Source organism: Ambystoma mexicanum, chromosome 12 (assembly GCF_040938575.1).
Source record: "Ambystoma mexicanum isolate Mex_15411 chromosome 12, UKY_AmexF1_1, whole genome shotgun sequence".
NCBI lineage: Eukaryota > Metazoa > Chordata > Amphibia > Caudata > Ambystomatidae > Ambystoma > Ambystoma mexicanum.
This window is the reverse complement of record NC_090936.1, coordinates 516,621,262-516,637,032: the sequence shown is the minus strand read 5'-3', so window position 1 is coordinate 516,637,032 and position 15,771 is coordinate 516,621,262. Positions and strand designations below refer to the sequence as shown.

Here is a 15,771-nt window from a genome sequence, read left to right as displayed (position 1 = left end):
CATATATAAGCATAACAAGTATAGGATGTATTAATGATGTTTTAACATGATAGACCTGTAGTCTTCACCAAGAAATCCCATAGACTTCAATGCTATTGTAAAATCCTTTTTCGTTGACTTACATCTCCTGAGGGCATACCCGGTCACTAAAATGTAGGGTTATTTAGAAGAAACAAAAACAATCCAGTCAATGAGCTACTCACCACAGTGCGCTGCTTGTTGGGTAGGAAGACTCTAACAATAGGTTTCTGTGGAGACTTCGGGTTTCCCCTGGACAAGTCGGACGGGTTCTGAATGACTGCAAGAGATGTAGGTGCTAGGGAGAGGCTAGAAGAGGCAGAAGACGTAACTGTATCCGTGGAGGCGGAGCTAGAAACAGAAAAATCTGCTCCATTCCCAATAGACTCCAATAACTGCTGCTCTCTCTGCTGTAGGGCATCTAGTTTGCTGGTGTATTCTTCATAGGCCTGGCAAAAAATAAATGAATAAAATCCCATTAATCAGTGGAGTGTTATATTTATAGTACAGTAAAAACAGGCAGGGCAGTGGGTGCAGATAACTCCTAGATCTTGCCTGGGAAAAAAGGTTACTCACTGCAGAAATTCCTATTTGCTTAGTCCTTCATGCACTTCAAGCAAATAGTGGATGTCTTAGTATGGGTTGGTACCAGAGAAATACCCCCTACCTCCCAAATCAAGCATAGAGGCCTTTGTATGTTGAAAAATACACAAGGAGATTGGTGGCTCAGCCTACTTCCAGGCTCCATCACTAAATCCACATGGCTCCTTCAAAGGTTAGTCCTCTTTGACAAATGCCTAAGTAAGTTCTATATTATGTCCTATTTGGAAACTTGGGTAAGGTGCGTGGGTCTTATGACTGAAGTGACCAGAGGTCTAAGAACAAAGAAGTTATCATAGTAACATGTACTTATTCTTACATATCAATCCCTTCACTTTCACTGATTTTCAGCATGTAACAAGGAAGGTGAAGCAGGATATACAGAAAATCTGGTAAAAGATATTCTTCAGCATTGTCAAACTGAGCATCCACCCTGGAACATGCAACCAAGAAATGGTGTCTACAACATACAGATCTGATAGCCGTAGTAGCAGCCTTATATATGATGCAAATAGGTACATGTCTCTGGAAAGCTAAAGATGCTATTATGTCTGAGGCAGTATAATCATGGATGGTTAGAAGAGCTGAAACATGGACATTATCCTTATCTAGATGGCATTTAACTAGCCAAGGGGCTATATACGCATTGGTAGCCTCATTTCAAGGAGTTTTAGCCCTACAAATAACAAAAATCTAGGCCAACTGTACATGATATCCTAAAATGATATAGTTAAGAGCTCACAAATGTTCAGAGTTCTTTATCAGATGGTAGCAACATAATGGAAAGGAGCAACAACCAAAAATCATGCATGGAAGCTGGTGTGAGAAACCCAAGGGTATTCGCCCAGTGCAACCTCGAAGATCCCTTATTCAGGTGGCCAGGACACGGCCATCACTGTTGGATCCAGATCCTGGCGGTGGACTAGTGCGGGAGGATCACCTGGGTAGGGGAACCTGAGGTTTTGCTAGGGCAAATGCCCAAAGAGAGACACAGTATGCTACAGGAGAAGAAGGGTGTCATTCCCTGAGATCTTTTTAGGCTACGTTACATCTGACCCTCTTTCTCCCATAAAATATCCTGCATCATGATGCACCAAACCTCCCCATCTGATAAATCACACAGGAACACGAACCCTATTAGATCGGAAAACCCCACCTCCCAGAACCCTGCTTTCCCGCTGCTTTCTATCCGACACCTTTAAACCACTCTCCTCCCCATCCATCCGATTATTCTTTTACGAACACTCAGCTTATCCGGACGAAACACTACCGGTCCCAGAATCCAGAGCTTTCATCCCCACAATCTCATTCCCCAGACCATCATTCCCCAGACCATAATTTTCCGAGATCTCAATCTACGGGGCAGAGTACAACCAATCCCACAATCCCCTATGTTCTGTATTACATCCCGGTTACTCTCATCCCTTTTGCAAACCTTCCCCATTATGTTCCGTAGGTCAATTTGACATTACTTTTTTTCCATCCTACTTTGTAGGAGACTCAAGAGTTCTACCATCCTCCTTTCCCACGTTAATCACTTCCTCACATTGTGACAAACAACAAACTTGTAACAATACTGTGTACCCGACATGTCCCAACACCAGGGTCATGCAAAGTCAGGCAACTGATCAGAATCACACACACCTGACGACCCTTTCCCTTCCCCACAGGGATAAAACGTGGATTCCTAGAATACAGTACAAGCAAGGCAAGAAAGGCAAACATGGCCGACAGCACGTTGCGACGGCCAATACGCAGCAGTTCAAAAGAAGGAGAAAGACAGCAGGAAGCAAGATAAGTAGATTGAGAGAAGTGACCTTGCCCTTTTCATCCCGGCCCCGCGGAACCTTTGTGGAGGAGAATCAAAGACCGCAAACAATAGCACAAGTGGCCTGCTACAGATGTCAACGGTACACAGGGCAAGCCTATGCTGATAAGGCGGAGCAGAGGAGACTCCCGCGCCCGTGGTTCCGGCCTTGATTGACTCCTGAAGAAGCTAAAGCCAAGCGGTTCATCACAGCCGGTGAGTTCAGGGAAGAATCGATAAGCACCGGGGTGTGTTGAGTAGGAATCACCAAGTGGCAACTTTTGAAACAGAGACTCAAGATGAACTTTGAATGAACGGTTGAAGGTGTGAAAGGGAGGCCAGCTACAGAGGGAAAGCGGCACCACATGGGTGCTAATTCGAGACACTCTGGTCGAGCACCATATGAGAAAAACTGCAAGTACCAGAAGGCCTGCTAAGTAGGTTAAAGTGGTCATACAGAGGGTCAAGTAAAATCCCTGTACAATCTAAAGACTTTGATCTACAAGCACCGTAATAGAATGGGAAGTGAATTCCATGGCGAAAGTGAACATTGAGAAACCAAGGGAATTGACTCCTGTTAAAGTCAAGAGGGGTCCGAGCCTGACCGAGGGAGATCCAGGGGTGAAGTCGTCAGCCAAGGGCTGGCAGTTGAGAGAGGACAGGGCCCGAACGAGGGAGATGCAAGGAGTTAAGCTATCACCCTATTTGAACTTTGAAACACGATTGAGAAGGGTCAGCCCAGAAGAGGGAGACCCAGTGGTGAAACCATCACCCATACGGAACTTTAGTAACAAACTTTCATTTGTTAAAGGAACTTTTGTTTTATTGTTAAAACACATCAGGCCTCGAAGGCAAGAGACTTTCAGAGGAAACAAAACTTGGCCATTGACAGTCCTGAGAACTGCAATTGGAACTGTCGTCTCCTGCTGTAGAAGACAGAGACCATACTGTGCTACAAGCTCCAACCTTACCCAGTGCTCAAACCGTGGGGAAGGGAGACTCAGGCTACCGCCTCCTGACTTATCATTTGAGAACACTTCTATCTTTCTTGAAACTTAACCCCACAGCCTTTGTATTTAGCATAACAAATTGGCAATAGGTTTTCTTATATAGGCCCTTTTATTTGACTTGACGCCACTAGGACCGCCTTATTTTCATTCGATGGTCGAAACCCGTCCCCATCTTAGACTTAGGTTTAGATTAGGCGTTTATCCAACCCGCATACGACTCATTGTTCAATCAACAACCTTGAACTGTGATCACATGTGTCTGTTTTACTTGTTGTCACCATGAGTTTCTCACACTAGGTACAAGTGTATCTACACAAACTAAAAACCATGCACGTAACTTAGTCTTTATTTCTTAAATAAAATCTTATTGGAAGAGGAAAAATTGTAATCATACATACAACAACTCATCTACTAAACATGCCGCTCCATTGAGAAGTTTCCCATAAACCCAAAACCTGGTTGACAAGTATTGGTATTAGTAAACTCATGCAATCCTATACGACTAAGACTATGCCCCTATTACTGTATCCCCCTCAGAGAACTGGGAGCAGCAAGGATACGTGGTAAGAAAACCCATCACTCCTGGTAATTTCTAAACATACAAACCCAACCACTCACACCAGAAAGAACTGGAGAGACCACCCTCAGAATGACCGAAAACAGTTCAGTTGAATCTTACTTAGTCTGCTTGGCCCCCAGATCAGTGAATTTGACAAACCTGCAACAAATATCTCTCCAAGTAATCCACTTCTTTCGAACTCCAAACAGGCTCCGGGACCATCTGCTCTTTTGCACACAGTTTTAGGATCCATTTTCTCATTATACATGCCCCTTTCAAAAGGGCCCCTTTGGAGGAGGCCACCAGGGGGTGCATGGATAAGAGTTAAGCTCTCTGTGTGCTCCGAGCCCAACTTGAATAAAGGGGACCTGAGCCCTTCTTTTGCCCCCCCCGGACGGCCAAACCGCCAGTTTCCCCCAAAAAAGGAGCAAGTCAAGTTTGGGGGAGATCCGCCCCCAGACAGCAGAGATAGACGCTGCTGCAGTGGAGCCGAGAGAGAGAGCAGCACGGGCTGCGGCGGTGACGGGGTGAGCGGCAACACGAGGCCCGGAACCTGCAGGCAGGAGGCAAGAAGGGCCTCAGGTGCCTCCAGCAACAGCAAAGCACGCCCGCCAGGACCCACAGACATTACGGGCACAAGCAGGCAAAGCCAGGAGGCGAGCTGGACTGCACAATAGGGAATTAAACAAGAGGTGAGCCAAGAGCAGAGGCACATGCCCCGACCCAGGGCCCAAAGCGAGCTTGGAGGCCCCTGTAGAGGAGGAGCCAAGTACCCCCACTCCACCTGCCCCACCTACATAACCTGAAATGTATGAACCAGCAAAGAGAAGAGTGAGGGCTCTGTGCAGTACCCATAAGAATACCTATACCTTAGAGAATATGGGAGATTAAGTACCCATTGAGGAAACCATACTTGCATCCAAGACAATAGGACCGCCATTTGAAAAAAGGTTCCTGAGGAAGCAAAGAAACTGAATGACCAGGATGAATGGTGACATCATACAAAGTTGAATCGACACCCGTATAGAAAGATAACCAGACCAGAGAGGCAGACTATTTATAAAGCACTAAGAAATACCAGGGATAAGTGACATGGTGACTTGATGAGGCAAGTTAATGGCTAACTAGCCTCCTTTACCCACTCTGCGCCTGCATCCTGAGCCCTGCTGCCCACCAGAGCCCGCCCTGTGCATTTGCACACTGCCACCTTGACAATCCACCATTTTGTCACAATAATGTGGCCTGACCCCAAAATGGCAGTCGCAACGCGGCCTGAAAACGAGGCTTTATAGCGTTGCTAAGTAACTAGCTGTATATTTGAGCAAATCCCCTACACCGGTAGGCGGAAGCCGGCTCCGGAAGAAGGCCAGAGGAAAAAGGCCCTGTTCGCCCGTGGACGCTGCGGCGACACTGCCCATATTGAACCTTGCAATATCTTTGCCGTATGGCCACTCGGCCCTCATCGACCACTGCTGCCTGACACATTTGGACAACGACATTGTATGCTGGTAAGCCACCTACCGACTGCTACACTGTATAAGGCCCAGTTCCAAAATATTCACCTGGTTAATTGGCATTTGTACCGAACGAACACTGCCAAATGTTATAATGTTATCAGGCTTCTTCCATATATAACACTGCCTGACCCGATTCTCAGCGACGGCCTCTGATAACACAGATATATTCTGTATTACCGCACTACCTCTGCTAATTTACTAGGATCCCTGATATGATTGAACTTTGCCAGCTTGTAAGGTAATTCCTGCCTCTCTTACAATACGGCCCGTATGACTACACAATGCTGCCTCCAAATGCGCCACAACACTATGCACGCTATATAACTTGCACTTGCATCCACTCTTTGTTCCCAAGGATAGTTTGAATTGCCCCATGATATCTGCTATGTATGTTATGTACCTGTGCCACTCTGACATCTGATTGTATGCATACGTTTTCTTAAGATATAGCAGTAGACTGCCTCCCATTACCTATTGTACTAAACCCTGAACTGAATATCAGTACCCAGCATGCCCTATTGTATACCATATGGCCAATCTCCATATCTGCGCCTTATCATTACCCTGACATTAGCCTGCTTCATGCTATGCTCTAATCAATGTTGCTGATTGATTCATGCCAGTCATTCTCTAGTTGCATTTACCAATCTGTGTCACTTAGCTGTAACTGAGTTACCTATGTGCTATATTTTATTTGATATTGAAATTGGAAGGATGCCAAACTTAGCAGTATTGCTTTGCACTATGGCTGTTGCCATGTATGTGAACTCTAGAAGCCAAGAACACATTGCCCCGTCGCAAGTACCTTTCCCAGACCCTAGCTTGCCAACTCCTACTAATACTGTGCCCACAAACCCATCCATATATGACAGAGCCCTAGAGACAGTACCCTACGCCTTTCTACCATGTGCCACGTCTAATAGAAATAACAGACTCGGTGCTAGATTAACTAAATTATACGAACCTTTGAGAAGATCACTACCGGCCAATTAACTTAAAACTAACCTTAAGCCTAGCCTGAGACCTAGCCATTTAAAGTTGTCTCCTCCACCGGCCTTCTCGAACTTGAATACCCATCAGCTTAATAACTATAAACCTAAGTCCTGCAACAATAATTCTGACAAACCCATCCCAGTCAACAAAGCATCTGAGACTCCCCCCCTCAAAGGAGTGCTTCTCAATGCAAGATCTCTTGTCGCCCATGCTACCGATATTGCCGACCTAATCACTGAAGGCAACTTTGACTTCCTCGCAATTACGGAAACATGGCTCCACGATGCAGCAGGACCCACACTTATGCTAGCTATCCCTGATGGCTACACTATAGTTAGACAAGACCGAGACAAGGCCCGAGGTGGCGGTATTGCCATTATTTCTAAGACTCCTCTTGGACTTAGACCAGCTCCCACCCATCTGTCTCAAGCATGCAAAGTTCTTACTGCCAAAGTTCAGATAAATAACTCACAATCACTTACGATTCACCTAATATATAGACCGCCTGGCCCTCTTGGTTGCTTTGAGGAAGATCTGCAGAACATAATCTCGAACAACCTTAAACCTACCTCGCAACTACTCTTATTAGGAGGCTTTAAAATGCAACAGATATAGTCAACACAATCAACGCACTAGGCCTTTCTCAAAAAGTCAACAAACCTACCCATCGAAAAAGAAGAATACTGGACTGGATAGTGGACCTTAACTGCTCAGTTACTATCTCCTCTATCTTTCCGTTATCGTGGACAGACCACTTTCTGGTGTCATTCCACCTATCTACAATAAGACCCACCCCAATGGCTCAGCCATTAGCACCACCATGCTCAACTAGAAGCAAACAAAGTATTACTGTAGAGAAAGTTATCCCTGCCATCTTGCCCACCCTCAATGCATTGTCAGAAAATCTTGATCCTAGTATCCTAGTTCAGGAATTCAACAATATCATGCTCACCACACTGGACAAAATTGCACCTGTCAAACTCAGTCCTAGTACACCAATAGCCCACTTAAACAAATGGTTCACACCGCAACTTAAAGATCTCTGCATCTTAAAGAATAAAAGTGAAACTAATTGGAGACTATGCCCCTCTAGTGAGAATAAAGCTAAATTAACCTCACTTTCCTCACATTAGAAGAAGGAAATTTGCCGGGCAAAATGCAATTCCTACCATGAGCGTATTGCAAAATCTAATTCCAGTATGAAAGAACTATTCTCCATACTCAAGGAACTAGATTCCCCAATTGCTATACCCGATATCTGCACCAAGGACAAATCCTGGTGTACAGACATCCATCATGCCCTAGCCAATAAAATTAACACACTCCAAAATAAAATTCAACAAAAAAAAAGAAGTACTGAACTTGCAGCACTCTCCCAATACCCTCTTGTCTAATGTTTCACCACTGGTGCACAATACTACCTTCCATTTTTCTAAAATGTCCACCTTGGAGGTAGACAAAATTATCCTGTCATTGAAACCTTCACATTGCAAAGGTGATATCTGCCCAGCACAACTAATAAAAGATGCTCCCAGAGAACTTTCCCCATTCATCACGAAACTGATAAATGCCTCATTTGCCACAGGTACCATCCCTGCTAACCTTAAACAATCATGTGTGCTCCCCTCCTCAAGAAATAGTCATTAGATCCTCTTATTCCCACCAATCACCGGCCCATTACTACGGTCCCATTTCTACTAAAAATATTGGATAAAGCTGCTTATATCCAAATTCAAAAACACCTTGAACTGCATATACTCCTAGGTAACAGACAATCTGGTTTCCGGCCACTCCACGGAACAGTGACAGCCTTAATCGACCTAAAGTCCCAAATTGACGAGCAGAGAGACAAAGGGAGGTCAGTACTCTTGCTCCTACTTGATGTCTCTGCCGCTTTTGATCTGGTCAATCACAAGGTCCTATGCCGACACCTTGATTCTGCGGCCTGTTTCTCCTCTGGTGCCATCAAATGGATTGAGTCCTTCCTGAGTGAGAGACCTATTGAGAGTCTTCTCCCCCTCGGCAGCCACTGACCCAACACCCATCCTATGTGGTGTTCCCCAAGGTTCCTGCGTCTCGCCAACCCTTTACAATATCTTCACTAAGCCACTGTTTGACGATCTGGACCATCTGGGTATCATCTATACCAATTATGCAGATGATACTCAGATACTCATCCCGTTTTCTGGGGATCACAGTACAGACACGGGATTAGTGAACAAAGTTTACCTTATCATCCAAGCATGGATGGCTACTCATGGCCTGTGCTTGAACGATAAGACTGAGCTAATAATTCTGGGCTCACCGGCCAACATTCAAAAACTAGGCCAAGAATTTTCCTCTTTTAATATTGATGGGAACACTATTAAAGTCTAGACCCTTGGATTCAACTTGGACTCCACATTGGCCTTTGATAAACAAATCAAATCCCTTACCTCCTCTACAGCTTACACTTGCAAGCTACTCAGAGCTGGTAAGCCTTTCCTCTCCGACAACAGTTGCTTGATCCTGGCCAGAGCCCTAATACACTCCAGAATTGACTACTGTAATGCCTTATACAGTGGGGCTAATAGATCTACCATCCAAAAGCTCCAAACACTACAGAACAATGCCCTAAGAGCAGCCCTAGGCAAAAATAAAAAAAAAACATATCTCCTCTCTGAGACGCCAGCATAAATGGCTATCTACATCTAATAAAATACAACTAAAAACCCTCGCCTTGACCTACAAAGCCCTCAATAACGCAGCCCCTATCTACCTTACAGATAATTCCAGAGAAGAACCTCTCTCAGACCTACCAGAACAGGGAATGCTAACTGTCTGACCATACCTAAATACAAGCTCACTACTATTGGTGGCAACAGCTTTACTGTAAAGGCTGCTAAATTCTGGAACTCACTCCCTCAGGATCTAAGAGCTGACCAATCCTACCTAAATTTCTGAAAAAATGTAATAAAAATACATCATCGCCACTGACCCCTAGTCCCCCTGTACCTGTTGTGGACCTGCCCACATCGGAACAGACCTTTTACCTGGCATTAATAGTGTATTACACTTGAAGTCCATGTGCAATCTAGTCTTCCTGTGCGCAATCTAGTCTACATGTGAGCCTAAGTGATATACGAAGGGCCTTACCTTTGTAACATATATTTTTGTACAGTGCTTATTGTTTATTTCTGTAATTATATAGGCCATTTCTATTCTTTGCCACTATTTTGTACATTGTGTATACCTTGTAAGCATGTAAATACTGTATCCTGTGCTCATTTAGCAACTTTGTAAGCTTTGCATTTCCATACTGCTGCGCCCTTTTACTTACGAGTCTGGTGCGCATAACAAATGAATAAACAAACATCCATCCATCCATCCATCTTGGGATCAAGGTAAAGAAACTTATACCACAAACCTGATCAAGAAACTTAGTTTAAACGTGTACAGATGCAATGAAACGCAAGCAGCAAAGTAATCATGAAGCTAGCTACCTGCTTTTAAAATTAGTTACATCGGAGCTAGCGCCAACATATACATATATACTTCATAGACACATATGGACAAATAAAGAATGGATGTTTCCACTACGTATAAAGCAGTACTGAACAACGGGCCTCATTTTAGTGTCGCAGTTGAGAAAAGCAATTGAATTAAACAGAATATAGTTCAGCTAAGGAGTTCACTGAGCCAAGAAAGCCAAGATCTTATCAAACTGGAGTTGGCTGACATTGGATACAATTAACGTGAAAGAACAAAAAGGTCCTGTTCAGAGAAGTCAAGCAAAAACAAAAAGACGTCAGAGGACTATTGAAAGTAAAATCAAATACACAAAAAGACTCAATTTCATGGTGTCCAGTCACGTGATGGAAGAAAGTTGGACAAATATGAAGATCACACCTACGCACGGAAACCGGATAGTGCCCATACTCCTTAAAAATTCTCAGAGAACAGTACAGACTCAAGGCCAACTGACACTGGACCATTGAGGTGATGATGGATCACATTTGAATTGGTGGGAATCTGGTATCAAGACGAGCTCACCCGCACCTGGTTGTTCGGTTTGCGTGCTGCTCACGTAGGTGGAAAATCACTGACGGGGTTAGAAGCCAACCAATTGTAGGGGACCACGTAGTTGATGGTCCTATAGTTTGTGTAGCCAATGCGACATTGTACATTTAGTGACGTTCATAGTGGCCATATTGAAGGGAGGGCTTAGTTGCCCTACCTGATGTTAACTATCCTATTACCTCTCTCAGTTACTCCATACAGATATAGAACCTATGCTAGTGAGTCACTTAGAACCAATCCCACTTCCCGATAAGTTTCTATAGTTTGCCAATTAGGATGACGTTGGTAATGACTCAGGTCAACACATCAGTTATGACCAAGTACCCAGCTTTTCATGAAGCAGTTGGAGTCAGAGTATCGAGCGATTGCTGATGTTCGTTGTACTCCCTGTTTTAGATACGTGCATTAAAACAGACAAACTTTTGCCAAACTATTTGTGTCGTCTTGATTATTGATGTATGATTAAAATCTGCATTCCCATCTATCTCAAGGGTATTGCTACTTATCTTAAAGGGCTGGAAGCCTTCAGTTCACTTGGTAGCAGAGATTTGATGGTTAGATAAGATACCATCAGCCGTCAACATAAGTCATTTTAGAGTCTCTGCAATATGACATGACCTTTGCCATTCGGCTGACAGGACGTGAAGCTCCCCGTAGATAGTGGTTAGAACAGGTAAATCCTTGCAAGGAAAGGTTTGACGGGACCCCTAGTTGGAGATAGAAACTCCTCCCACATCTACGAGAAGCAGATCGGAAAGCGTCTCGGAGAGACGGTAACAAAGGCGGTGATCCCGAGGGTCTGAAGACAAAAAACATGCGGACGGTGAGTGAATAGACCAAAGAGTATGGCAAAGGAATGCATGCGTAGTAAATAACAGAGTAACGGAGGGAAGCGGGATAAAATATAATACAAGAGTAAGAGTGTAATATATATGTATATGGGAAACAAGATATTTGTTGACTTAAATATGGCAAAGTAATATATGAGGAAAAAAAGTCGTGAGTGTAGCCACGCTATGAGGATGCGCCCTGTTTCTAGGCTTTAAAGAGCGCTATCAGAAGCTTTAATTCAAAGCCCGTTTACGTGGGACATGTAGGAGATGGGAGTGGTTAAAGACATTCTTAACAGAATTAGCTTAAGTTCCAATTGGAGCAGATCTAGAGAGTAAGACAAGTCTTAAAAGAAGATCGTGAGTAGTAGGTACATGTGGCCGGTCAAGTCTGTGTTTTGTTTTATGTGGTTGTGAGGTGTGATGACATCAGAGTTGAAAAGAGTAATAGAAAAACGTGAAGTTGAGATGACAAATAAGATTGTTTTAAGATTAAAAACTTTGATTTTTATTTTGCAAGATTAAAGTAAAAAATGTTATTGTGACGGGATTGGAGCTTGTGACGGTTAGTGCTCGCTCATATGTGTATTTTAATTGAGACGAAAACTGGAAACTGTAACTAAAGCATAAGCGAGTGGTAGCAAAGAGAAGAACAAGTTACTTCTTACCTTGTAACGTTCTTTCGATGGGATGTTCCTCCGACGTATTCCTTATGTTTGATAATTCATCTCCAGCTTGCTGGCCTCGGAAATTTTTTCTCTGTAGAGGGCGCTGCGCGTCGACGTCCGCCGAGTCGATGTCCCTCGACAGCCACCGTATCGGCTCTGACGTCACCATGCCCATAAATAGCCACACGCGGCGTCCGTTGCTCAGTTCTGTTTTGTAGCATGAGATAAGTCATGCCTGAATTGGTTATTGACCTTGAAGGAGCATAAGCTGCAACCACAAGGGAAGTATTACTGCGGGGATGGATGGGAGGGGCGGTAAGGAATACGTCGGAGGAACATCCCATCGAAAGAACGTTACAAGGTAATAAGTAACTTGTTCTTAGAAGGGATTGTGTCCTCCGACGTATTCCTTATCTTTGATAGACTCTCATAGCAGTGGCATGTAATTGGAGGTGGGAGTAATGTCATGTATCCCTTTTAGGAATGAACCGAATGTAATACGGCTTTGCCAAATCTGGTCTCTTGACTAGTGGAGGAATCCAGGTTGTAAAATTTTGTAAATGTATGCGCGGACGACCATGTGGAAGCCGCACATATGTCTCGGACCAGTACCCCTCTTTGGAGGGCCGAAGAGGCTGCAATACCCCTTGTTGAATGAGCCCTAAGATTTTGGGGTGGCTCTTTCCCTGCCATTTTGTAACATTCCAGAATGGCCAAAATAATCCATCTGGAAATGGTCTGTTTTGTTATCAGTAATCCCAATTTGTGCCCTGAGTAACCTACGAACAGTTGGTCTGCTTGCCTAATCCTAGCAAGTCTGCTGATGTAAAAGCTTAAAGCCCGCCTTGGGTCCAGCCTGTGTAGCCTTTCTTCCTCTTTCCCCGGATGGGGAGGAGGACAGAATGAAGTTAATGTAATTTTCTGAGTGATGTGGAATTCAGAAACCACCGTTGGGAGGAAATTAGGCTTCACCTGTAGGACAACTTTTTCTTTATGAAAAATTGTATGAGGGGGTTTACAAGATAGAGCTTGTTATTCGCTCACCCTTCTAGCAGATGTTAGTGCCACTAATAAGACAGTTTTAAGGGTGAGAAATCTTAGCGAACAGGAGTGGAGTGGTTCGAAAGGAGTACCCATCAGGAAATTTAAGACTAAATTTAAGTCCCATAAGGGAACTTGGAATGGTCTTGGAAGGTAGACATTAGTTAATCCCTTTAGAAATTGTATTACTAAGGGTAATTTGAAATACGATGGCTCCTCTGCAGTGCGCTTGAAGATTAATAGCGCTGCGAGATAGCCCTTGATAGTGCCAACTTGAAGGCCTGAATTTGCCAAATAGAGTAGAAAGGATAACACCATTGGTGTACCACATGAAAATGGGTCGATATTCTCTTCCCTACACCAGCTGCAAAATTTGTTCCAACGGCAGCGGTATAAAGACTTTGTTTCTGGCCTTCTGGCCGAAAGCAACACCTTCATAACGTCATCAGAGAGGTCCCAATCCTTGTATCTCAACCTTTCAGAAGCCAAGCGTGAAGGTTGAGGGTTCTGATGTCTGGATGGAGAACCTGACCTCCCTTCTGTGAGAGAAGATTCTCCTTGAGTGGAAGGCGAATTGGAGGGCAGATGGACATGTCCAGAAGGTCCGGGTACTACGTTCTCCTGGCCCAGTCTGGGGCAATTAGGATCAAGGTCCTCCGGAATCTTCTCAACCTCCTGATCATTTGAGGAATGACAGGGACTGGTGGAAACGCGTACAGGAGTGGAAACTCCCAGTCCACTACGAATGCGTCCCCTAGAGCTCCTCCCGGGGGAAATTCCCTTGAACAAAACAGATCGCACTTCCTGTTGGTACTGGTGGCGAACAGATCCACTTGAGGGGTTCCCCAAAGGGCGAAGATCTCCTGAAGGACTTCCTGAGCTAGTTCCCACTCGTGGGAGACTGTGCCCTGCCTGCTCAGAGCGTCCGCCGTCAAGTTCTTCTCTCCGGCTAGGTGAACTGCCGATAGAGAGATTCCTTCTTGAATTGCCCAAAACCAGAGCTGCATTGCCTCTCTGCACAGTGGAAGTGATCCCACGCCTCCTCTTTTGTTGAGGTAGTGCATGGCCACTGTGTTGTCCGTCATTATCAGGACATTTTCTCCCTGTACTGATGGTAGGAAAGCTTTGAGCGCTAGTCTGATCGCTCTCAGCTCCAATAGGTTGATGTGTAGTCTGGACTCCGATGGAGACCAACGACCGCTGATGATCAAGTCGTTGGCATGGGCTCCCCACCCTGTGAGTGAGGCATCCGTGACTACTGTTATCTCCGGCCATGGTTGCCAAAACAGTTCTCCTTTCAAAATGTTCTCTCGATAGCCCACCATTGAAGGTCTTGGGCTACCTTGTCCGGAATCCGAAGGAGATCTGTCATTTTTCCTGGGAACTGCGACCACTGGGTTCTTAGTGCCCACTGGAGCGATCTCATTCTCAGGCGAGCGTCTGGCACAAGGAAGATGCAGGATGCCATGAGGCCTAGCAACCTCAAAAAGTCGAAGGCTGGGAGATGTTGGGCATTTTGAAACTTGGTGACCATCTGCAGAATATCTTGAGCCCTCACCTCTGGTGGCGAGGCAAGGCTTTTCCCAGAGAAGTGTCCAGGACCGCTCCGATGAACTGGAGCCTCTGTGATGGCATCATCTGTGACTTCTTTAAATTGAGATAGAAGCCCAGTTTGTGAAGGAAGTGGGAGACATAATCTAGCTGGATCTGAGCTTGTTCCGAAGATACAGCCCTGATCAGCCAATCATCCAGGTAGGGGTAGACGTGAATCCCTCTCTTCCTTAGACTTGCCGCCACTACCGACATTAACTTGGTGAAGACCCTCGGGGCGGAGGTCAGCCCAAATGGCAGAACTCAAAATTGATAATGAGAGCCGCCAATTGCGAACCTCAGGTATTTCCTGTGTTTGAGATGGATTGGCACATGGAAATAAGCATCCTGGAGGTCCAGAGATACCAGCCAGTCCTGGAGCTGGAGGGCCTGAAGGATCTGAGAGAGAGTTACCATCTTGAACTTGTCCTTCCTGAGGAATTTGTTCAATTCTCGTAAGTCCAGGATGGGTCTCAGTCCTCCGTCCTTCTTTAGTATGAGAAAGTAGGGGGGAGTACCAGCCCTTGTTCCTGTCCGCTACAGGTACCGGTTCTATGGAACCTTTCTCTAGCAGGTCTATAATTTCCTGCAAGAGGAGTGGATCTGGAACTTTTAGAGAGCTGTGCCCCGGTGGATGACTCTGAGGGATGTGTAGAAAGGGTAGGCAGTAACCCTGGGCAACTGTCTCCAATGCCCAAGCATCTGACGTAATAGCCTGCCATTCCGTCAGATGGTGAGTTAACCTGCCCCCCTACAGGTGTTTTGTGTGGAAAGACCTCAGAGTGGTTTGGGGGCGGCTGATGCAGATGCCGAGGGTAAAGAGGCACCTTCTGCTGCTGCTGCGGATTTAGTACTTTTGACCCGTCCACCTTCGGTGGATGTCCTTTGGCCTCTTTGAGCCTGCTGTCCTCTGCCTTTCCCGAATGCGGAATAATAGCGAAAGGACTTTCCTCTCCCAGAGGTTCCTGAGGGGCGAAAAGGAGTTTGGCGGATTGCAGCTCCTAAAGATTTTGCCGCTGCTTTAGATGTCTGCAACTTTTCCAGACTGTCATCAGCCTTTTTACCGAATAAAGAAGAGC

At 45.2% G+C, this 15,771-nt stretch overlaps 1 protein-coding gene across 2 annotated transcripts in view; it reads right to left on the bottom strand.

Moving 5' to 3' along the window:
• The window catches only part of BRAF (B-Raf proto-oncogene, serine/threonine kinase), a 1,813,806-nt gene that overhangs the window by 1,490,148 nt on the left and 307,887 nt on the right, over positions 1-15,771 (bottom strand). For both annotated transcript variants that reach the window (XM_069628802.1, XM_069628803.1), the window contains exon 3: positions 204-467. In XM_069628802.1, the coding sequence (XP_069484903.1) occupies positions 204-467 (264 nt within the window). The remainder of the gene's footprint in view (positions 1-203; positions 468-15,771) is intronic.